Below are 22,166 nucleotides of genomic sequence, written 5' to 3'. Positions count from 1 at the left end.
ACAGCTCGTACAATGCAAAGCTTTACATGCAGGCAACAAGGACAGAAGAGCAACAAAGGAAAGAAACATGCAGCAACACAGTGGATGGGTATCATCCTCCCTACAGGCCAGATGCAAAATGCAGAGATGCAGGACGACAACGAAACTTTGCTATCATTCATCGTGTTCGTCTCTCATCAGTAACGCCTATGCCAGCCAGCGATCCCGGCCAGCAGTCCCATCCTTTGTATGGACCAGTAACCCCCATTCCCATCCCCAAGTGCCAAGTCAGCAGCGCTACCTAGCACCCCTATCCATATCTGCATCGCCCTCGTCATCGAGCTCATCCAGTTCCTCAGGGTGTCCAAGTAAGCCAGCCACATTTTTCATCTCGTAATGCCTCTTCCTCGCCTCCTCAAATTTGCGATGCTTCTCCTGCTCCTCCTCACTCAAGCCCACATGTTCCTCTCCCCGAACATAGACGGCCTTCTCCTTCCTCTTACCATGCTCATCTACACTCTCACGCTCCGGCACGTCCTCCTCCGGCTCCCCCAGACTCAAGCCCGGGATATCATCTTCCTTCGCCTTGGACGCCTTCGCCTTACTCCCGCTAGAGCCAGACCCAGCCCGGGTCTTATCCAGCTCATCAACCATGATGTCCTCCGTATCGATCAGGCGCAGCTCTTCTTCGTCCTCCGTAGGATCATACTGCCTCGCATACGGCGTCTTTGGCTCGTCGATCTTCATGGTAGAGCTCTTCTCCTGCTCCGTCAGGTACAAGTTCGCCTCGTCCCATTTCAACCGCATTTGCTGGTCCTCGGCGCTTTGCGCGAGCGAGCCGTGAGAAGACTGCCGGCGCGATCCGGAGGGTCGAGTCCCGGACGAGGAGCGTCGGTGTCCGGCATTCTGTAGGGTGTTTTGGACCGTGATGTCTTTGTCGGAGATGTCGCGAGGGATCGAAGCACGAGCTGCAGGAGGGGGTGGAGAGTGCGATGATATGGGGGCTTGGTGAGGGGGCGAGCGGTGGTAGGAGTTTTTGAGGATTCCTGGATGGGGGTGTTAGCTGGAGATACGTGAGAGAGGGACTGAGGAGACCGGTGCCATCATGACCGGAGAGACTTGCCTTTTGGGCGGACGGTGGAGGAGCTGGGAGGGGAGTGCACTCGAGGGGGCTCTTCTGAAGCCATGGTGGTGGTGGTGGTCATCGTGTGCATAGGGCTGGCGGGCGGGCGGGCTGCGTGGGTTTGTGGGTATGTTTCCCGGTATGGTAGTTATGGATGGTCTCAGATGATCGTGGGTATGGTGTGGTGTGGTGGTGTTGTGTGGTTGGTGTTGTGTTGAGTGGAGCAGGAGACTTGGTAAGTATTTGTTTACTTCAGCTGTCAAGTATCTCAAGACGACTCATGGTGGAAGTTGACCTTTAACTTTGAAGAGCCCCAGGGCCAAAAGTCGTGGGGTCGACTCCCACTATTATCGAATAGAAGTGTGGGGCTAAGTCAGCCAACGCCAACTGGGTGGGTGTTCAACGTCATCTTACTCATCCATACCAAGGTTATCCCGGCGCGAATCATTTGATTACAAATACTTATGAGTGATGTCAATGTGAAGAATATCGAATATTACACTACGTACTTGTTACCAGTTCACAAAATCCTTTGTCACGTGATTAAATCCATTGGTACCCCGCGTTGTGCTTCTTTTCCCGCGCTTGCCCTTGGAAATTGACAGCAAGGCTTGGCCCTCGGAGTACAACCTGAGGCTTGTGAAAATGCCAAGCTGTTGACGTCGACGGTCACGTCTACGGTCGACATCGACATCAACAAAAGGTCAATCAGGTGATCCCTATGTTTGAATTATTTATATTTTTGGGACTCGAGAATGCGTGTTCTTCTTGCTTTGCACCTATCGGCTGGGTTTCCCCCATTATCGTTTCCTTCTAATCACGAGTCGCGGGTCTACCGGTAGTCAGACATATCTCCAAATCCCATCAGACCCTCAAGTCCTATCGAGAAATCTCCAAGACTCAGCCGCTTGAACTCCCCTACAGTCACAGGCTCAGCCTTCTCTGCCATCGCCGTCGCCGGACACGCCGCATTTGGAACAATCTTCGCCACAGGCGCAGACTGTTGTACATGTTTAACAGGTCTCTTCTTCTGATACCTCTCTTGAGAACCAGCTCTCCTCGGCGGTGGATTCAGTCGATCGAAATTCCCTGCCTCTCTCTGAACAAAAGTCCTCGGGCCCTGCACTCGTTTCCTTTGAGAACGCCTATACTCGAGCTCGATCTGTCGGACATGTTCATCCATGTTCTCGTCATAATCAAGAAAACTTTGCCGATAGGCTCCCGGGACCCTGACTTCGTTGGTGTTCCTTCTGCTTAGCGGAGTCCTGGCTCGATACGAAGCCGGATGGTGCTTGGGCAAAGAAGGGAGGCGTTGGATGGGCCACGGGAAGCTTCCTGGCATGTCGAATGATGGTTGTCGTTCAAGAGCAACCGGGAGCAGCTCCGCCATAGAGGACGTTTTCGATGAACTCCAGCCGTGGGGTGGAGGTATTATCGGAGGGTAGTATCTTAGTTCTGGGCGAACGAGGATGTGTGGATATTCAGCCGACCTGTGGCCAGTTAATGCTGGCACGTTTCTTGCGAGGAGGCTACGCTACATACCGAACGGAGGATAGAGGAGACCGCCGAGAGTGGTTGCTGATGCTGCTACTTGGAGTCACACGCCTACTTATAGACCGTTGGCTTACTGGCCGCCTCGCAATCACCGCCTTTCTTGGTATCGTAAAATTCGAGCTCTGTCGCGATGAACTCTTGCTCGTGTAGCATGATGATTCCGAAGATTTATCGTCCGAAAGCGAAATAGCCGAGTCGGCAAGCGACTCAGTCTGCTTATGCGCACCGACGTTCCTCCTAAGAGCGTGCTCCTCTTCCCAATCATTCGATACCGATTTTGCCCTTCCTGGAATAACCAGCAGCGGTGTCGTCGGTCGTTCCGCTACCGCACTCTTCTCCGAAATGGTCTTTAGAAGAGGTTTTCTCTGAATTTCTGTTCCTGGCCCTGGCTGTGGATGCACAGACATGAGTTTGTCGCTATCAAATACCTCTCCCGAATCGAACGAGGAGTCTCGCGATACACTCCGGTCCATGATACTATCGAATGGATCCCCTCTCGACTCGGTCTTCTTCATTTTCAGGAAGGCTGGAATTCGAAAGGGGTATTTGCAGGATTCGAGGGCCGTGATAATGATACCGGTAGCAATACTACAACCATCAGCTCGGCTCTCTAAAGCTGGGCTGGGGAGACTTACAATCCAAACACTGAAGCGATAACATCCGCAATTTGCAGCTTGCAAGCATTAGATCCAGTCAGACACGCATTCGGCGTCACGACGACCACAAGTGAAGCGATGAAAGCTGCAATCCAGAATACCAGCCCTAGACGAGCTACTATGAAGCAAGTCGCATGCAGTGTCCTCTCCGGCGGCCTTGAAACACCCACGGGTTCATTAAATCTCGCTGCCAGACCATGAAAAGCGAGATACACGACTGATGTTGCAGCCTACGAAACCCGCATCAGCACACCAGCTGGAAGATTTGTAACTTGGGATGTTCACTTACAGCAACCAACCCTAGAGCCTGTACAGCATTCACACTCCTTTTCCTCTCAGCATTAGAACTCAGCACCGAGGCTGCAACTCCCACAACTACTACGCTTGCTGCCGCCAATATCGAAATTGCTGTAAAGACAATGGCTGGCGGGAGCATCCTAGCGGCGCGGGTAGTTGAGAAGACACCTGATGGCAGAGTAGAGCCCAGATCCGGGTAATAGGACCCCATTGTTGCCTATCATCCGGTTTTCGCTTCCTTATGGTTGCCTTTGGGAGAACTGCAAAGATTTGCAATGATGCGATCGAGCAAGAAAGTCGAAGTGTCTGTTCCGACCGAAAGACGAGGCTGAGAATCAGACGCTGCGAAAGCACATTACCACCAGGGCAAAATTCCTCTCCAACAAGATGCTTTCGAGCCAAGTATCGCCGTCGTTCCGATGCGAAAAGAAGTTTTGCGACAAAATTCACTCTAGTTCTCAAGCCTGCTCAAGAAGACGGAGCGAAACGTGATGGAAATACAACAACATATAACATCCACGCTTTCACAAATGGCTGGGAACAGGAATTCCATTTCTCTAGAGGATGTATTCTTTTCCTTCGCGTGGTCCATGCTTGCCTGTATCGCATTCTCGCGCGTGGCGCGCGGATCGCCCATATATTGCATTCCTAGACGCGGTCAAGGGGGCTTTCCCATCCATTGAACCACGCTGCTAGCGTTTCAAATTGCGGACAACACGTCAAACAATGGAAGAATGGAGCAAGGAGTGAAGGGACAAGGAATCTTCTCTTTTTCCCCAAGTTCTGTTTCTCATTTCTCGTGCTGGGCTTATCGTAGTCGGCGCGTGGTGGACAAGTCGCAGCCGTTTGCGGAAGTGTCTCGGGCCACGCACAAGTATTTGACGATTAGGCGCGTCGAGTCACCATTGTTATGAATCAGTAAATCTGCCCTTGATGAGGTTCCAGATCGTTCACACGAGGTCAGCAAAGTTTTGCGCTCTCGGTTGCTTTGCAGGATAGTTCCTGACACTGCGCGCATGTTCTAAGCTGATGGATGGCATGATTGATGGCGAGTGAAAAGTACTTCTCGCGAAGCTTATCTTGGCAATTCTCTTTATTTATCTTTTGTCCTCAGCAACTGCGTCGTGGAGACGAAAGCTTTGAACCTCACCAGAACGGAATATGCGTGGCAGTGCCTAGCAGTTGTAGTCATAGGCCGAGCTTAGAAGCAATTGTAAATACTGTTTTGTTGTCGTAAGCTATATTAGTTTTCGAGGAACTCGAAGAAAAATCAACGCTGGCATACAACTTTAAACGATTTTCGAGGCTGAGTTCATTATTCCTACCTTTTCGGGTTTTGATAAGTGACCGAGGGTCAACAAAATATCCCACACACTCAGAAACACAGTTACTGAAATACAAGTATGTTTCCTGCCATCAACGCATCACCGTATCATTACTCACGTCCGCCTCTATCCCTCTTGTCTATCAATCAAACATCAACCTCAACTTAAGCACAAGGCACAACATAAAGCCCAACAGGTGACCTCGCGCTATTCTGGGAATATCTCAAGCTTGTATTATTGACACTGCTCACCTGAATGGTAATCGGCATCCCGCTCTGGCACGGGAAGGTCGCCACCGTATACCTATTTCCTGGCAGGATCGCGACCTTGCCGTAGTCTGCCTTGACCGGCGGAGTCGACGTGAACGTCGTTTCAGCATTCGCAATCCCAGCCAGCAATGCAAAATTCAGTCCACCGTTCTGGTACACGACTTGCTCCTGGCCTGAGTACTTGTAAGCCCCAGCCGACGGGCTCATTTCTGACATGTACGGGAAGAGGAAGAGCAATGAGCAGGACCCGGTGTAGGAAGACGGGATGTCAAAGTTGAAGAGTGTGGTATTGGTGGCGGAGATGGTGGCTAGGGAGGAACTGCCGAAGGATTGGCTGGGTGCTACGGGTGAAGTTGTTACGATGAGATGCGGAAACTCAAAGGGACCGGGCGAGATGTCGGTGGGGCATGTTGCTGTCGCTGGCTCCTTCGCAGCAACATTTTGACATGATTCTGGCGGCGACGGCGATGGTGCTGCCGCGATCGCGCGTTCTTTCTTGGCCGTGTCGCAATACTGCCAGTCCATCTTCAGGATGATGCTCAAACACCCGGTTCTATCCGCCCTCAAGTCGCTGTTGACGTGGTAGCCACCAAACGACCAATTGGTTGGGCACGCCAGCCAGCCCTCGCGCCCGTCGTGCAGAAATGTGCCGTCGCTCGTCAGCCCGAACTTGATGCCGAATTCCGCGCCGCTTGTGCATTGGAGGCCGCCGTCGTAGTCCATGGGGCAGGTGAGGTCGCGGTTGGTGAGCTTGCCGTCGTCGCTGAGGTTGAACGTGGCATCGTCGAGGAAGATGAAGCCGGTCTCGTGGGCGCCGACCATGATGGCGCCGACGTGGCTGGCCGTCTGGACGATCTTGGGACCTCCGGGGAGGCCGATGGCGACCAGGCGGAAGTAGCAGCCTTGGGCTGTGGAGAGTAGGATGCCGAAGGCAAAGAGGGCGATGTGATGGAACATGGTGCTTGTCATGAATGGATAATCTCTTTGAATCTGTGCAGAGACTGACGGGAGTCTTGGGTAGGGTAGAAGAAGCAAAAGAGCTATGATCTATCCAAAAAACCACCAGTACAAATGAATGGTCTGAGTCCTCCCGCCATGCGTGTTCAATGTTCTGTCTCTTTATAAGGCCGAGACCGACCGACCGACCGACCGACCGACCGACACTCGGAACATCGAATGGCTGATCAATTGACTCATCAGACCATCTGATCTCATCTCGTGGTCCCTGTGGCAGGAGCTACCCAGGATTTCCGTTCCCCTAAGAACGCAAGTAAGTACTTGCCGTAAGTAGGTAAGAGGCAACCAACGCAGACGATAGATAGCTCTTTTTCTTATTCTTCCTCTTTCCTCTTTCCTATTTCCTCTTTCTCTTTCCTCTTTCCCTTTCGCGTTTCTCCAACGCAGAGTCACAGACCCTGCCTGTAATGGAACGAAACGTCTTGCTTGTTTTCAGTCCGCAGAAGAGAGAGGGCAAAGAGGAAAAGTGTGATTTAGCTTTGTATCTATGTATCTATGTATGTATTCACGGCGGCTCTCTCGGGCGTGACGGCCTACGGGATGAAATCCTGTGTCCGCGGCGGCGGGACGGCGCATTGCCGTCTTGCTGGCTGGCTGGCTGGCTGGCTGGCTGGCTGGCTCAGTGAGTGAGTGAATGGGTGCGAGTTGACCTGGCGTGGTGGGAGCACGAGACGGGATGACGGTATGCGGTACAGATACGCTGCTGGGAGTCGGGGGTGCTGAGATCGGGGAGGGATGTGAGGACGGATGTGAGGATGAATACGGATGCGAGATTCATGCGATACTTTGAGGAGGGGGGGGGTGAAAAATATGTCTTTTGCTTCTTTCTTGTTGGGAGCTTAGGGAGTGCGTGTCTTAGATCAAATGCTGTGGTAGTTGGTTGGTGGTAGTTGGTCATGCCGTCTGGTTCTTTATTGACTCGTCGGGATACTTAGCGAGGTGAAATAGGGATTTTCGATGTTGTGTTTCTGTGATTGTTTCGGATATACAATCGTGTAGCATCGGGGCGAATGCAAGGGAGTTGGCTAATACCGTATATTTCTTGCTGTTTGAGGTCAATTCAGTGCTTCACAGAGCAGGGCAGAAGTCCACTGCTCACTGCTCACTGCTCACTGCCTATCATCATCATTTCTATAACCATAAAATCTTTTTTTGTACGAAATACCTATCCTCCTCATCCAGCCTATATCCGACGCCTCACCACGAGGATACAGAGCAGAGGAGGGGAACAGATCTAGCAAGGGCAGGCAGGCTTCGTTGATACCGTACATTACAGCTCGAGAGCGAGAGGAGAGTTGTTTGTGATGAAAGAGTACCGAGAACTTTAAATAAGTGCGCTGACAACGACACCGCCGGCCAGGAAAGAGACACTGGGTAGCTAGCTCTTGATAGCGACCGACGACTAGATCAAAAAAACAATGAGACATTAAACAATTTTTTTTTTGCTCGAAGACTCTATTATATCTTTTGAATTTATTTACACAACTTTTTTTTCCTGAAAAAAAAGGGGGGCTGCGAGATTAGGAACGCTGGATACCATACCGCTCGTCCGCTATATTATGCCTACTCTGAGAGCGCTGGAGACTATTCATGCGACTTTTACTCAGTCCCAAGATAGATAGATAGATATCATGGGCTATTTTTTCCTTGTTTATCTTTTCTCTTTCTCTCTTGGAATTTCCCAGACACGGCGTGCAATTATTAGAGTGTGAGGACGTCAATTAGCACTGGTAGCGTTCCGTTCCATTCATCGATAGGAGACTCGTCGGAGCTGGTAGATTTGAATGCCACCAAGGAGAATGCGAGATCTATGGATTTTTGTAACTTCTGAAGATTTGCGCTACAAAATACTCGCACTCAAAACTCTAGACGATGACTCCCATCTTCTCCAAACCGCGCGCTCATCCGGAGAGAGTAAGATACATTGTACATCGAGGAACAACGAATTTCTCGCCCACGAGACTGGCCCTAAAGGCAAAATTTACCCCCTCCTCCTATCTCCCCCTTTCACCCCCACCCTTGACATTACCTGCCACTTAGACTCGGATCGCACTCCCTTAGCGAATTCCCGATCCGCGCCAGCACGTCGTCGCCATCCTCACTGATAGACGCACTCCTCGCCGCTCTCTTCACCTCCTCCTCCTCCTCGCACCTTCCCAGCCAGCTCTCCACACTCTCGCCGTGATTCAGGTACATCGTCTCGTTCTCGTTCTGGAAGGCTTCCTCTCTCTTCTGAATCGCGTAGGCGAAGGTGCCTTTGTCCAGTCGTTTTGCCTTGATAGTTTTTAGCTTCACTTCTTCGAGGCCGAGCTTGGTTTTCTGGGATATGGCTTCTCTGGAGAAAGTTTTTTTAATGGCAGTGATGGTGGGGAACGTTCGAGATGTACGGGGTTGCGACTTTATGGATTGGCTGGATTGTGCGGTTTTGATGTTGATAGAGCCTGAATCGGGGCTCGCTTGGGAGGTGGCCGGGCGGGATGCGAAGGGAGTCGAGAGCGTTGTGAAGAGCGCGGGAGACATCTTGCGAATCAGAGGCCGGGTGCAAGGCGCGGATGCGCAGACGAGGCCGGTGAAAACCTCGATTGAAGTCCAGGTCGTGATGTAGACTCCGTTCCCTGCGTAGGAAAGGGTCAGGAGATGGATAAAATTGGAAACATTAGGCTGGGAACTTGGACGTACATGCGAAGTCTTGGGGTTTGTTGAGTTTGACGATTGCTGTGAGACGGAATACGGCTGCGATGATGACAAGTAGACCTAGACCGACGACGGAGAAAAGGGATGCCTTTTGGCGGCGGGACATTTGGAGGGGGGCTGTGGGTTTTTCAAGGTACATCGATCATTCTTAGCCTCCACAAATTGTGGGGGTCGAACAGCAAACGATCCGCAAGAGTACATACCAATTCGAGGAATCAAAAACGCCATAAGCGCCAAATCTCCAATAACATTGCAAACAGTATTTGTGATAAAAATAGGCGTGACTGGTAAGCAGTTCTGCGCGCCCAGAGTCCACGCATTGGATACGGGTTTACAGGAGAAAATAAACGTGAACTCGATCGTGACAGCTGAGACCAGGACGAATCCGAGAAGAGGGTATGCAATCAACTTGCTCGTCCTGTCCCTGAAAAACTGCAATGAATAGCAACCGATTCCGAGTTTGGTAGTACAGAGTACAAACTGGTATAGGAGTCTGGAGGCGAAGGCGAGTTTCATGATTGAAATTATATCGGCTTCGCTTTGGAAGACAGCCCTATGGCGGGTACCGTAGGCGACGAACAGGGAGTTCATTGCCCCGAGGCCAAGGGCTCCGAACTGGAGGTTTGATCAGTGATATTGGGGGAAGGGGGAGAGCGGTGTTTCCCACCCATGATAATGATATCAAAGTGTCGTCGAGACCCCAAGTATTGCAGATGAGCTTCCGGGTATAGAGCCTAGCAATGACAAAGAGAGAGCCAATGGTTGCTGGGACAATGGATCCTGCCAGCACCCCTGGTACACGGGATTCTGTTGATATTGAATTCGCATTGTTCTGCGAGTTCATTCAGTGATACGAAGATGACGGCGAAGTAGAATACCAGGGCAGTCTGATCAACTTACTGGGTCCATGGCAGAGAGACCGCCTTATGTTGGGTCGTAGTTCATGAGGAAACGCACAGGCAGCGGCCGAGGACTGGGAAAGATAGAGGCCATCGGCAAATTCACCCAAAATGATGGAACAGAGGTTGTTTCCAAGAAGTCCAAACATGCATCTTGCACACTTGGCAGTGCCGTGCCGCCAAGAAGACACAAGCCCAGGATCTCCCGCCAGATCTTCCGCTCCATCCCGCTTCCGCCCAAGAGAATGCTTGGCTATGTGAACTCTATTTCCCGAGGCGCTCGATACATGTTTCCTTAGGGCGGACTGCATCTTGGCCTAATCATCAGTTGTCTGGGAAAAAGCCGTCAACGTGGGACAATGTCTCTCCATTCGACTTTATCGTCGGGAGATGCTTGGGGTCCGTCTTCAGCTGAGTGAGTGTATTTCAGTAATCCGTGACTTCAGTAGCCTTCAAGACAGGTTCTTGAAAACCCCAGGTGCAATCGAATCGGCAGCTGTCCACGATTCCGGTACAAATACCTGAAATAACGCCACCAGCCGGTCTACGTTGCAGCTACACAATTGGATGCCTTGGAGCTGGACTCGGCATCCCTTGCCTTCTTCAATCCATGTATCCTTCTCCTTTGCGTATTGAGCGCCGGATACGCTCCAACGCATCAGCTCGATAATTGTTGCGCTTCCTGGCGTGCAGATCTCACACCCCTGGATGTCCAATGTGCAATAGACCCATATTACGAGCGCAGCAACGCTGACGGCGATGTGTGCCACCGGGTCTAGCATACGGACAGAAGCCCCATTCCCAGCTCCGTCGTGATATGCTATGTTTTGATGGACGGCGAGAATATCAACTGCGTGGCATAGAGACCACCGTGCTGTTGGTGTGGCTCCCCACTGTTTCATGGAGGTTATGCGCTGTTCTCGAGCTTGGCGATGCACTGCAGAGGCTTCTTCGACGGTGCCTAGATGTCGGTCCTTGGCGAGATTCGTGAGTGTCCTGACTTCGGCGAATAGTTGGAGACTGAGGAGATGATAGAATATAATGGTGTCAAAGAGGAGACCTTTCACGCGTGCGACCACCACATTCTGCCATCCAGGTCGGGCATGGTCTTCGTAGCCGTAATAGTACCGCAGCGGTAGATGTTCCTCTTGCCCAAATTCAAGAACCCCAGAATCTTGGTTGAGTATAGTATCCAGTCGCGATTTAATGTTGTCTAGTTGCCGTCTGAGAGAATCTTTCTGGAGAACTAGTCCAACTTGAGAAGCAGGAGACGCGCATGCCTTCCAAATGCTGGATTGTAGAGCGGCGAGGCATGTTTGTGTATCTTCTACGAGCATCGGCGTCTCGTTTCCTGGTATGGGGGCTAGTGCGCTTTCTGAGATGATTTCTGATATCGACTTCTGGCTACGGTAAATTGGTTCATTTGCCTGACGTTGCTCCCCTGTATAAAGGATTAGCAATGACCGACATGATATACATTATATGTATGGGGTCGCTGCCTACGACTTACACATGTGAAGTCCATCGGCATTGTACAATGCAAATGCACAGGGAAGAGGAAAATGCAGCTCTTCCGATACGACAATGGCGGGCTGATCTCGGAGTATGCTCATGTATGCATCGATCTTGAAGAGATATACTGCCAGCCTCTGTCTGTGACCTAGTCTAACGAGGCGCATAGGGATAAAATACCCTGGCTTTTCATCGATCCAGGCCGTTTCGGACTTGAAGAATCCTACCTCTCGGAGAGCAGAAACCAGAATGCATCTTAACATCACAGCCCTAGATACTACACTGTCGTTCTAATTTGAGATGAGCAAAATTTGGTCCTCGTTAGGCACTTTCACTTACCCCCAAATATAGAGCAAATACAATGTTTAGAAGGGCGGATTGACATAAATCGAGAGACAAGGACTGATATAGTCTATCTTGGGCAGTCACGGTACACTGTATGAGTTAGGGGCAACGCATGGCCAGTAAGAGGGCTTGCTTACCAGACGGGGGAGTAGCTGCTCAACCAGAGCATCGTGCCAGGTTGTTGCAAATGATTTCGACTCGCAGGTTCCTATTTCGAGATGGATAGAGTTAGCACTTCAGATGATAGATGTATGGTCACATGTGTAGATTCGGACATGGTTTGACAGACATACCTACAAGCCAGGCACCAATCATCTTTGCGGAAGACATGACGAGAGTGTCTTCCTCCTGCTCGAACGCAGGTCGGTGGACAAGAGTCCAACGATGATGAAAATGGTTGAAGTAGGCCTCAAGATACTGAGCGGACGTTGGATCTGGTGACGGGTTCTCAATGTTGTCCGAAGGCGTATCGCGCCGAATTTGGATGGTCGACCAATCGACCAAGCCAGTGGGACCAGTCAACTTGAAAGCTTCAGATTCTTTGCGTGCTTCTGTGGTAGTCTTCAGCTCTAGAGGGGCTCTCTCAGTAGGAATTTGGCCAAGGAGCGCTCTAGTCGTCGTCTGCTCATCCACCTCCATACATCCTGGCAGTGCTGCTGAGTTTAGAGGACTCGTCCGTCCGTGTGATTGGTTTTCTGCATCGGCAACCTGATCTTCTGGTCGGTATACACACTCGATGCTTCTCTTGATGCATGTAGCACAATTGTCGTTTCCGTCGCACTTAATCTTGCCAGCTCGGCAAGGTATGCAAGCTCGCTTGCTTCTGCCAGAAGGTGTTGGCTTGTAAGCGTCTCCATGTCGAGCCAGATGCCTCTGAAGCGAATCACTGGGAAGGTCAGCAGAGTTGTGATGCCGGATGGTTGTTGACCGTCCGCCTCGACCCTTCGCCTTCGCCTTCGCCTTCGGAAACACGCTCGCTCTCGCTCGCTTGAAGTAAGGTATTGAAGGAAGGGGTGCTCGTTCGCGTCGGGATCCACGTGACTCTCAGCTGACCTGGATGATGAACGTACTTTCGATTAAATTCCCGGCCGCAGACCTGGCATGTCAATAGATTTTGCGGATCATGGGTCTTCTCGTGACGCGACAAATGTTCTTTGCGCGAGAAGGACTTTCCGCAGCCCGCGTAGGAGCAAGGATGCTGGCGAGAGTCCATTACGGACGGGCATGAATTGGAAGTGCTCGTGTCGAGCAGATGATGCAGGCAGTATCCCTTGATGCAATTCTCGCGTGCTGAGGGAGCCGGATGGCGAGGATGAGGGATGCGGTCGTGGTGGTGGTGGTGGCGGTGGGAGGCGGGATTTCTTTGGTTGGAGCCGAGGGAGCCGGGCACCTAAGCCCCCTCTTGTTTACTCAGCACCAGGAGTAATCAGATGTGAGTATCAACTGATGATGGCACTTATTGATCTTGGCTAGAGTCTATCTAGGATCCAAGATGAAGTGAACACCTCATCGATGGTGTTATGTAACAGTATGGAGACTTAAATTTCGCTCATCTAGGTAAGGATACGATGGGAATACATGCAAGCATATACACTAGATATATGTATATATATAAGGCTCTTGCCCCCCCCTCTCTCTCCTCGCTCTACCGAGTATCTAAAGCCAGATCCAAAGCCCCAAGCCCAAAGCCCAAAGCCCAAAACACCATCCATCCACTTCCTCTAGGCTCTTCCTATTCATATACTCTCTCACACACACCATGGCATCCATCAAGAATGTCACCATCGTCGGAGTAAGCTATTCCACCCTATTCCAATCCCTCCCTACCTACCCCGTCTCATGTGGCTATGTATCTTCTTACTGATTCCATTCATCACAGGGAGCTGGCGGTCTCGGCAGCGCCCTCCTCAAATCACTCGTCGACTCCGGAAAGTTCAATGTCACGGCCGTCACACGGCCAACATCGACATCCACATTCCCATCTTCCGTCAAGGTCATCAAAGCTGATTACAACTCCATCGACGAGCTCACCTCTGCATTGAAGGGCCAAGACGCTCTCGTCCTTGCATTGGGTAACGAAGGCCTCCCTGGACAAAACAAGTTCATCGATGCGGCCATCGCATCAGGCGTGAAGCGCATCATCCCTTCTGAGTTTGGATGCGATCTCGACAAGGCCGGATCGTTGCCAGTCTTTGGGTTTAAAATTGCTACGCGGAAATACCTTGAGGGGAAGATTGCTGCTGGTGCTGATAGTAAGTATTTCCTCTAAATGATCAACGCTGTTCTTCCACGCCTCCGTCTGGAAGATGTGAGACTAACTGTCATCCACAGTCACCTACACCTACGTCATCAACAATGCTTTCCTCGATTGGGGTCTTGAGAAGAATTTCCTTGTGGACTGGAGTTCCGAAGAGCCGACCCTGTATAACGGCGGCGACTTCGTCTTCAGTGCCACCACTCTCGCTTCGGTCGGCCAAGCCGTTGTCGGTGTCCTTACCCACCTCGAAGAGACCAAGAACCGCCCAGTCTTCGTCGAGGATATTGGCATCTCCCAAAACCAACTGCTCGCGCTGGCCAGAAAAGTTGCACCATCAAAGAAGTGGACCCCTACCACAGTGGACCTGGCCAAAATCGAGGAGCAATGTAACGAAGCAGTGTCGAAGGGTGATTATTCGGCCAATGTGATGATTAGCTACTTGTGCGTGGCTCTCTACCAAAACAAGTACGGTGGCCGCCCGGAGAAATTAGACAACGAGCTTCTTGGAGTTAAGGGCAAGACAGAGGCTGATGTCGAGTCCATCCTGAAGGGCGTTCTGGGAGGAAACTGAGGTAGAATTAGGAGGAAGGAATGGTATTGGCGTCTAGCTTGTATTGTATTGCTTGACCCTAAATATTAGCTCCGTTGACTACCGATACCGAAAGTCTTTTTCTCCGCCTGTTGCTCTTTTTGACTCACATATCGGCTTTGGAGCACCTTCGAAGCGGATAATCGCTAGTCTCCCGAGGCGATGGTGCCTTCTTGCAACCCGATTCCTGCAACCGCAAACCGTGTCTCCTAGGCTTGCCGTCCCTACCCCAAGGTTGGAGCCTGTAGCATGGTCAAACAAAACGCCACCCAATCAGATCCTCTCATCACATTCCTAAAACATATTTGGAACTACTCATCAGCTAGCCATGAGGTTGATTTGAAACAAAAGCTTTAAGCGAATCCAGGCCAGAAGTTATGTGTACTCCAAAACTGGGCTCGTTTGATGAGATCACCTGATGAACGCCCGCCTCAGCATTGAGCTCCTTTTCCTACCTACAAGCTTGACAAAAATGGCACTGCGTTGTCCATCGGATTCTCTCGCGAATCTTTCCCCGTGGACAACAAGTCTCTTGAGTGCCAACCTACGACCCGCATCACACACGTACACATATGTTCTCTCTCTCTCCCTCTCTCTCGCTGTGTAGTTTCTGCAAAGATTCGCAAATCCTGGCTGCTTACTCTCTTTCATTTTATATAAATACAAAAGCTATGTATGTACACGCAGGGTCGGCTCGTGAAGGATAGGTTTGCAGATGATAATAGGTGGGTTGGGAAACTTCCAAATTGGTTTTTGACGGCGTGGGGTGTGTGATGGTGTCTCTGCTATGGTTTTTTTTTGGTTGGTTGGTGATTTGGATTTTAGGAGGATCAGGATTACGTATTGATTGATGGATGGATTTCGGGGGTCTGGCAATGTGTGTGTATGAGTAAGTGAGTGTACTCGTCAAAGTTGAGACAGCGAGATTCTCAGACTGACTGTGGAAAAGCAGGCAGGGACTGACTAGTCTTAATATTGTTGCTGGTGCGTTCAAAGCCGGAGAGGTGGTGAGCAGAGCGTCCTCTTGGAAGCATTTTGTTGTTCCCCCAGACGATGCCAAAGGTAGGTCGGTTTTTTCAAGTCGGCTGTAGAAGAATAACCTGCCGGCTGTTTGGTACACTCAAAGTTCTCTTGAACACCGATTTTTAACATGGCACACTTTGTGGAAGAGAAGATTGGCTGGCACTGGTCGAAGGGAATATTTCGGCAGGGACAAACAGCGAGCTGAGCATGTGTGTAAACAAACACTCTTGAATCCGCCAATAGTGCTTGGCTCACCAAAATAAGTTGTGGTACTCGCAGCCCACACTCTGAGAACGTAAACTTCGGATATTAGAGGATCTTGCGCGATCGCTAGTATCGATAGTCGTAGATAACGTTCATTAGTACGGACCATCCACCAAGGTCGTAAACCCTCGCTTAACCCCGAACAACAAAACAAAAGGGGCGACCTCGCTTACATGGCACCGATCGCCCTCAAGAGTCCATCCCACTCTTATCCTATTATCTCGACTCAGTCTAACCCCATCGACGATACTTCCACAAACCTCCGTGCCTTGATATCTCAATCCAATTCAATTCTCCACCCAGCCCAAATCTCAACTTGGAAAAATGAGATTTCAAACCCCATCCAAACCTTAAAGAGCTCTAAAACTATCTCGACCAGCGTCAGCCTCGCATCGACGATATTCTTCCCGTCTGCTCCTCTCCCCCAGCATCCCCTAACCACCAACGTAGCAAGGGTCAGAGGAGATGTATGAGACGGTCGAGCAGCTGAGGGAAGTGCAGCAGCGGATGACTGCAAATTTCGAACGGGTGCTGCGCCAGAGCCTGGAGGTCGTTGAGCTGACGAGGGGATGGAGGAACGTGAGGGAGGAAGGGGTGGAGCGGGACGAAGGTTGGGACGGATGTATGGTTGCAAAAACCTCAGCTAATACATTGGTGGGAAAGCTGCTAGGCGTTCATGAAATTTCGATATTGCAATTCTGTGGCTCCTAACGCCGCGCTTGATGCTTCCTTTATCTGTGTAGCCGAGTAGGAGAGTGCTACCTCCGTCCTCCTCTGCCAGCCCCGCCCATCATACCGCTCATCTGCTTCATCATCGCTTGCATATCCATACCACCCGGCATACCCGGCATACCAGGCATCCCGCCCGCACCGCCGCCTCCACCTCCGCCAAGCATCTTCATAAGCGATCCCATATCAGGCATCCCGCCCCCTGCTCCACCACCGCCCATGCTCGCTAAGCGCTTCTGCATAGCAGCCATTTGTTGCTGTTTGTTGCCACCGCCCATGGCGCCCTGTGCCTTTTGCAAATTCTTTATATTGCCACCCATCTTCTTCGCCATACCAGCCATCATCTTGTGCTGCGTCAAAAGATCCTCGACTTCATGGACGCTGGTCCCGCTTCCGTAAGCTATCCGTGTCATTCTCGTTGGTTGCTCGATGAACATCTTCCCATCGCTGTCAAGCTCTTTTGCAGTCATGGAATCGCAGATGTAGATCATTCGCTTGAGCTTCATGGATCCTTCATCGTCATCCATGCCTTGCATCATACCGCTCATGCCTGGTATCATGCCTGCCATCTTGGAGAGCGGTCCCATCTTCATGATGTTCGATAGCTGGTCTCTAAGATCGCGGACTGTGAAAACACCTTCGGCTATGTGCTTCATCGTGTCCTTTTGGTCCAGCTTAAGTGATTGCACATGTTCCACCAAGCCTTGCATGTCTCCCATTCCTAGCAGCTTTGACACAAACTGTTGAGGCGCAAATCTTTCCAGGTCTAGCATATGTTCTCCAGTTCCGATAAAAACTATAGGTGTATGAGTTGCCGCAACAGCTGAGATAGCTCCTCCTCCGCTTGCATGTCCATCCGTCTTCGTGATGATAATAGCGCCGAAATCAGCAGTCTCCTTGAAAGCTTTACTTTGAGCCTCGGCTTGTTGTCCGATACTGGCATCGAGAACCATAATCGTCTGATCCGGCTTAACAGCGGTCTGAATATCCACCATTTCTTGGAACAGAGCGTCCTCTTGTCGATGTCTTCCTGACGTGTCCACGATGATTATCTCAAACCTCTCCTTCTTGAACTTCTCCACACCTTCTTTAGCTACCACTGCAGGATCCGTTTGTGTGAGGGATCCATAGTAAGGAATCTTCGCCTTCGTGGCATTCTGCTTCAGCTGGTCAAAAGCACCAGCACGGAACGTATCCGCGCAAACCAAGCATGCCTTAAACCCTCTCGATTGATAGTGTCTAGCCAGCTTCGTGCACGTCGTCGTCTTTCCCGCACCTTGCAATCCCACAAACATGATAACATTTGCCTTTCCCTTCTTCGGTTTGAATGGTTCAGCATGGGGATCCACCAATTTGACGAGTTCATCGAAGACGGCTTTCTGGATGAGGCGTTTCTTGTTCACGCCCGGCGCTTGATCCTTGAAGTTGACGGAGGCTTTAATCGATTTCCGCAGGTTTCCAACCAGTCGTACGTTTACATCTGCTTCTAGTAGAGCGGCGCAGATCTCTTTAATCATGCCATCGAATGCCTAGGACTGTTAAGTGTGTTTGCGCCAGGCGGTCAGTAGGTACTGACCTTCTCGTCCAAGTTGCTGGACCTCGTCAGGTCGCTGACGGCCGCGTTGATACGCCGCCCAAGATCTTGAAGAACCATATTGCTGACAGTGTGCGGTAATGTTAAAGAGGTCGAAGTGGTTGATGGTCCTCGAAAGTTGTGGGTTCGCGGCGGGGTATGAGCTAGGGAGATCCTCGGGTATACCTATACCTGTTTCAAAAAAAAAATCCGGATAAGATGTGGGAGAACGGCGCAAGCACGATCGAACAACACCATCAAATCACAATGGCAGGAAACGTCTCGAAAAAGCGCAAGGCGGAGGATAGAACCAAGAGCAAAACACGGCCGAAAAAGAAATTCAAGAAGCAAACCGACTACGACAACCAATCCTCATCAGAAGACGAACCAGAGGCAGCGCAAGATTTCCCAGCCGTAAATCTCCAGGATTCCGACGAAGAGGGACTCGATGCCACAGATCTGATCGCTGCAGAAGAATCCGATTTAGATCTCGGCAACGATGAACCTGATTTGGGAGACGAGGAGGAGGAAGTCACAGATGCGTCGAATTCCGACTCGGAGTCTGGCTCTGATGACGAGGAGAGTGGCAATCCTAATTTGATCAAGAAGCGGAAGCGCAATGACCCCGAAGCATTCGCGACTTCTATGTCCAAGATCCTAGGATCGAAACTGTCGACGAGTAAGCGCAGCGACCCGGTGCTGTCGCGCAGTGTGGATGCGATTCAAGCTAGCAAGGAGATTACGGATCTGGCGCTGGAGAAGGCTGCGAGGCACAAGATGCGAGTGGAGAAGAGGGAGGCGTTGGAAAAAGGTCGTGTGAAGGATGTACTGGGGGCGAGTACGGCGTTTGATGCTGCGAATGGTGTGAAGGATGGGCCAACTGTGCAGGAGACGCAAGAGCTGGAGAAGAGGCTAAGGAAAACGGCGCAGAGGGGTGTGGTAAAGCTGTTTAATGCGGTCAGGGCAGCGCAGGTCAAAGGAGAGGAGGCTGCGAGGGAAGCTAGGACGAAGGGCTTGGTTGGACAGGGAAGACGAGAGGATAAGGTCACTGAGATGAGCAAGAAGGGCTTCTTGGATCTCATTGCAGGAGGTGGTGGCGGCCTCAAGGCTGGTGCCATCGAGGAAGCATAAGCAGGGATCTTCAATATCTTGAAACTATTGTCTGGCGTTGAGAAGGGAATTGGCGTTAATTTTGGCATCACCCTAGATGCATCCACCTCAGCTTTCTTCTACAGGTACAGGTACAGCATTATAATGTACATGGGTATGGGCGATAATCTTCTTCATGAAGGACTCATTATTCGACCAAGTATTGTCCCCTCCCCTCCCACACCAACTCCTTAAATCGTCAAAAGTCCGCCCGAAGCTCTCTATTTTCGTTCGGCATTTGTGTGCCCCCTACTTGCGCTGCTCGAAATCGCTCTTCTGCATATTCCTCGTCATTGATGGCAGCTTGACCACCAATCCATTCAGCTCCGGTGTCATGGTGATCTGGCAGCCCAACCTCGATGTCTCCGTCAGGCCAAACGCCAAATCCAGCATATCGTTCTCTTCGTCTGATGCCTCGTCCAACTTGTCGAACATCTCCTCATCCTGTACGATAACATGGCATGTTGAACATGTGCATGATCCCTCGCAAGCACCTTTGGTAGGGTCAGCTTTGAGTCACATGTGCTAAGCAGCATCGAACTTGCCTTCCATCTCAATATCATTCGCCTGAGCAATGGTCAAAAGATTATCGCCTTCATTGACCGCTAGCCTGTCTTCATTCCCATCCTTGTCGATAAACGTAACATATAGCCTGCTCTAAGTCAATATACATCCTATTTGATCTAGGATAGATCCACTTACTCTTTTCCAGGTGGAGGAGGTTCCCAGTGCCCATGTGAAGCTGCTAGAGTTGCCGAGAACGTCCGCCGACTCAGAAACGATCCCACAGCACTGACAGGTGTGTTTTTGCGCTGAATCCGAACACTGTCCATGACAAGGGAATGCGACATCGTCGCGGCAGATGTGGTAGATAACAGTGCTCGTCTTTGGAATCGAGATTGTCTCTCCAGCGGTATCCGCAGACATTGTATCGACCTCCTTCCTAGGGCAGACATGCTGGCAACTGCTGTCCTTGCTGGCGCCATCTGAACGTAAATAATAGAAGTACAGAGCTCGAAGATATAGTTGATCAAATTCGAATGCGCCGTAAAGTAAATGTTGATGCTCGATTTCGGGGAGGCAATGGAGTTTTCGTATTTCAATCTTCACCTATTGCAGCATGAAGAAGAGGCGAAACAGTTCCTAACCGATTGCTGTTCCTTCGAATGTTGGAATCGTTGCTTGCACGGTATGTTGGCGGTTGCGGAATAAAAATAAATAATTCTCGGTCAAGTCATTGGCGGGGCGGCAATCCTTGTCTGATGAAGCTTGCTTGCATATATATGGATTGCCATTGACGAAGTCTTGGTCAGCCCTACTTGTTTTCCAACAATACAACAACTACCCTTTTCTCACGAAATAACGATCAGTACACCATGTCAACAACACGAGAAGGTCCAAATCCATTGCGACCGTACTACAAACCACCTTCGATCGGGATACCTCCGGGCCCGCCAGGGACGACGAGCTCTGGGACCCATGGATTAGGACCAAGGAATGGCAGTGCGGCTTCCTACGCGTCATCTGCACGCGATATACTTTCAGATATCGATTACACAGACTACGGCTCGTCGTCTACGGTGGAGTCGGTAAAGCAACAAATTGACGACTGGTTCTACAGGTACATGAGCATACTGCTCGGCCAGCCATTTGATGTTGCGAAGACGGTCTTGCAGATTAGGAGCCAAGTGACAGACGATGGGCCGGCTGTCGAGCTCAAACCGCGGCGGCAGCGTAATAAAGAATCTGCGTATAATGATGTATGGATGGAAAAGCTAGGAGGTTGGAAACACAGGCTAACTCTTGTAGTATCCTTCAGATGACTCGGATCCAGACGAGCCGGCGTACTTTACATCTACTGCTCCTTCGTCTCATTCATATTCTCCTGCGAGGAGTCGGAGGCGGCACAGCAGCGACTCGAGGTTTTCACCCTCTCCTACTCCAAAGCCGGCAGCTGCTCCGGCGCATCAACTTGTCCTCAGACGATCCGATGCAGTACTGGAGGTAATATCACAAGAGTGGTCGAAAGAGGGGGCATGGGGAGTGTGGAAAGCGTCAAATATTACCTTCGTCTACAGCTTACTGCTACAAACTATGGAGAAATGGTCTAGGGGCTTGATATCTGCCCTGTTGAATGTTCCAGATCCTGAGATATCTGCTGGACTGATAGGCTCGACCTCCCCTTGGGCTACACTGGGCGTGGCTGTTGCAGCAGCGGCAACGGCAGGAGTTTTTCTGGCGCCCTTAGACCTCATCCGCACAAAGTACGCCATTTTCCCCATATCTTTTTTCTTTTCTTTTTGGCTGACATTCTAGACTTATCATAACGCCAGTGGCGTCCCCAAAACGCTCTCTGACTTCCCAACTCCGGACCCTCCCCTCCTACCTCTGTCCAGCATCTATCCTTCTCCCCACAATCCTGCACTCCCTCATTACCCCCTCCATCTCCCACTCCACGCCCCTTCTCTTGCGTTCCCACCTATCTATTGACCCAATGCTCACGCCCGGCACTTACTCTCTCTTCAAATTCCTCTCCCGCGCCGTCGAACTATTTGTCAAACTGCCCTTAGAAACTGTCTTGCGGCGAGGACAAGTCGCCGTATTACTCGAAGACGTGGAAATAGCCAAGGCCCAGGGGACATGGACATCGGACTTGAAACCCGTCGTCAAAGTAGGCGAATACAGAGGCGTGATTGGGACAATGTGGATGATTATCCGCGAGGAAGGGATTCGCGAACCTCCCATTCTTACCCAAAATATCAAAGGAAAGAAATCTCAAAAGGAGCAGAAAGGGCAAGGGCTGCCAGGGCTGTGGAGGGGGTGGAGGGTGGGCATGTGGGGGTTGGTTGGGATGTGGACGTCGCGGGCTTTGAGTGGTAGTGTGAATGGAGGGGAGTTTTAGAGGGGAGAAG

General features: G+C 50.9%; 10 protein-coding genes across 10 annotated transcripts; 3 read left to right on the top strand and 7 right to left on the bottom strand.

Annotated features, from left to right (window-relative positions):
• Positions 1-276: 276 nt before the first annotated feature.
• L3040_002766 (uncharacterized protein) lies at positions 277-1,184 on the bottom strand (the record flags this gene model as incomplete). The annotated part of the gene is made up of 2 exons (XM_066155672.1): positions 277-1,025; positions 1,103-1,184. The coding sequence occupies 2 exons, from the start codon at positions 1,182-1,184 to the stop codon at positions 277-279; spliced, it is 831 nt and encodes a 276-aa protein (XP_066012649.1).
• Positions 1,185-1,934: 750 nt separating this feature from the next.
• Positions 1,935-3,820, bottom strand: L3040_002765 (uncharacterized protein; the record flags this gene model as incomplete). Its single annotated transcript, XM_007296284.2, has 4 exons — positions 1,935-2,592; positions 2,645-3,244; positions 3,292-3,542; positions 3,602-3,820. The coding sequence occupies 4 exons, from the start codon at positions 3,818-3,820 to the stop codon at positions 1,935-1,937; spliced, it is 1,728 nt and encodes a 575-aa protein (XP_007296346.2).
• A 1,278-nt stretch (positions 3,821-5,098) lies between these two features.
• L3040_002764 (uncharacterized protein) lies at positions 5,099-6,160 on the bottom strand (the record flags this gene model as incomplete). Its single annotated transcript, XM_007296285.2, has 1 exon — positions 5,099-6,160. The coding sequence occupies one exon, from the start codon at positions 6,158-6,160 to the stop codon at positions 5,099-5,101; it is 1,062 nt and encodes a 353-aa protein (XP_007296347.2).
• Positions 6,161-8,245: 2,085 nt separating this feature from the next.
• On the bottom strand, positions 8,246-9,823 carry L3040_002763 (uncharacterized protein; the record flags this gene model as incomplete). The annotated part of the gene is made up of 6 exons (XM_066155671.1): positions 8,246-8,835; positions 8,900-9,031; positions 9,118-9,338; positions 9,396-9,529; positions 9,582-9,746; positions 9,815-9,823. 6 exons carry the CDS (start codon positions 9,821-9,823, stop codon positions 8,246-8,248), a joined length of 1,251 nt encoding a protein of 416 aa, XP_066012648.1.
• A 442-nt stretch (positions 9,824-10,265) lies between these two features.
• Positions 10,266-12,309, bottom strand: L3040_002762 (uncharacterized protein; the record flags this gene model as incomplete). Its single annotated transcript, XM_007296287.2, has 5 exons — positions 10,266-11,254; positions 11,324-11,615; positions 11,665-11,760; positions 11,808-11,878; positions 11,964-12,309. 5 exons carry the CDS (start codon positions 12,307-12,309, stop codon positions 10,266-10,268), a joined length of 1,794 nt encoding a protein of 597 aa, XP_007296349.2.
• Positions 12,310-13,429: 1,120 nt separating this feature from the next.
• L3040_002761 (uncharacterized protein) lies at positions 13,430-14,498 on the top strand (the record flags this gene model as incomplete). The annotated part of the gene is made up of 3 exons (XM_007296288.1): positions 13,430-13,462; positions 13,550-13,922; positions 14,002-14,498. 3 exons carry the CDS (start codon positions 13,430-13,432, stop codon positions 14,496-14,498), a joined length of 903 nt encoding a protein of 300 aa, XP_007296350.1.
• Positions 14,499-16,561: 2,063 nt separating this feature from the next.
• Positions 16,562-18,186, bottom strand: L3040_002760 (uncharacterized protein; the record flags this gene model as incomplete). Its single annotated transcript, XM_007296289.1, has 2 exons — positions 16,562-18,061; positions 18,109-18,186. The coding sequence occupies 2 exons, from the start codon at positions 18,184-18,186 to the stop codon at positions 16,562-16,564; spliced, it is 1,578 nt and encodes a 525-aa protein (XP_007296351.1).
• Positions 18,187-18,372: 186 nt separating this feature from the next.
• Positions 18,373-19,236, top strand: L3040_002759 (uncharacterized protein; the record flags this gene model as incomplete). The annotated part of the gene is made up of 1 exon (XM_007296290.2): positions 18,373-19,236. The coding sequence occupies one exon, from the start codon at positions 18,373-18,375 to the stop codon at positions 19,234-19,236; it is 864 nt and encodes a 287-aa protein (XP_007296352.2).
• Positions 19,237-19,503: 267 nt separating this feature from the next.
• Positions 19,504-20,105, bottom strand: L3040_002758 (uncharacterized protein; the record flags this gene model as incomplete). The annotated part of the gene is made up of 3 exons (XM_007296292.2): positions 19,504-19,748; positions 19,800-19,906; positions 19,957-20,105. 3 exons carry the CDS (start codon positions 20,103-20,105, stop codon positions 19,504-19,506), a joined length of 501 nt encoding a protein of 166 aa, XP_007296354.2.
• Positions 20,106-20,630: 525 nt separating this feature from the next.
• Positions 20,631-22,156, top strand: L3040_002757 (uncharacterized protein; the record flags this gene model as incomplete). The annotated part of the gene is made up of 4 exons (XM_066155670.1): positions 20,631-20,875; positions 20,936-21,014; positions 21,064-21,518; positions 21,571-22,156. The coding sequence occupies 4 exons, from the start codon at positions 20,631-20,633 to the stop codon at positions 22,154-22,156; spliced, it is 1,365 nt and encodes a 454-aa protein (XP_066012647.1).
• Between the last annotated feature and the right edge of the window lie 10 nt (positions 22,157-22,166).

The sequence above is a fragment of the Drepanopeziza brunnea genome, assembly GCF_022702325.1.
Source record: "Drepanopeziza brunnea f. sp. 'multigermtubi' strain 214-2 chromosome Unknown ctg3, whole genome shotgun sequence".
NCBI lineage: Eukaryota > Fungi > Ascomycota > Leotiomycetes > Helotiales > Drepanopezizaceae > Drepanopeziza > Drepanopeziza brunnea.
Note: the sequence above shows the minus strand (reverse complement) of the source record. Positions and strands in the feature narration are given on the sequence as shown.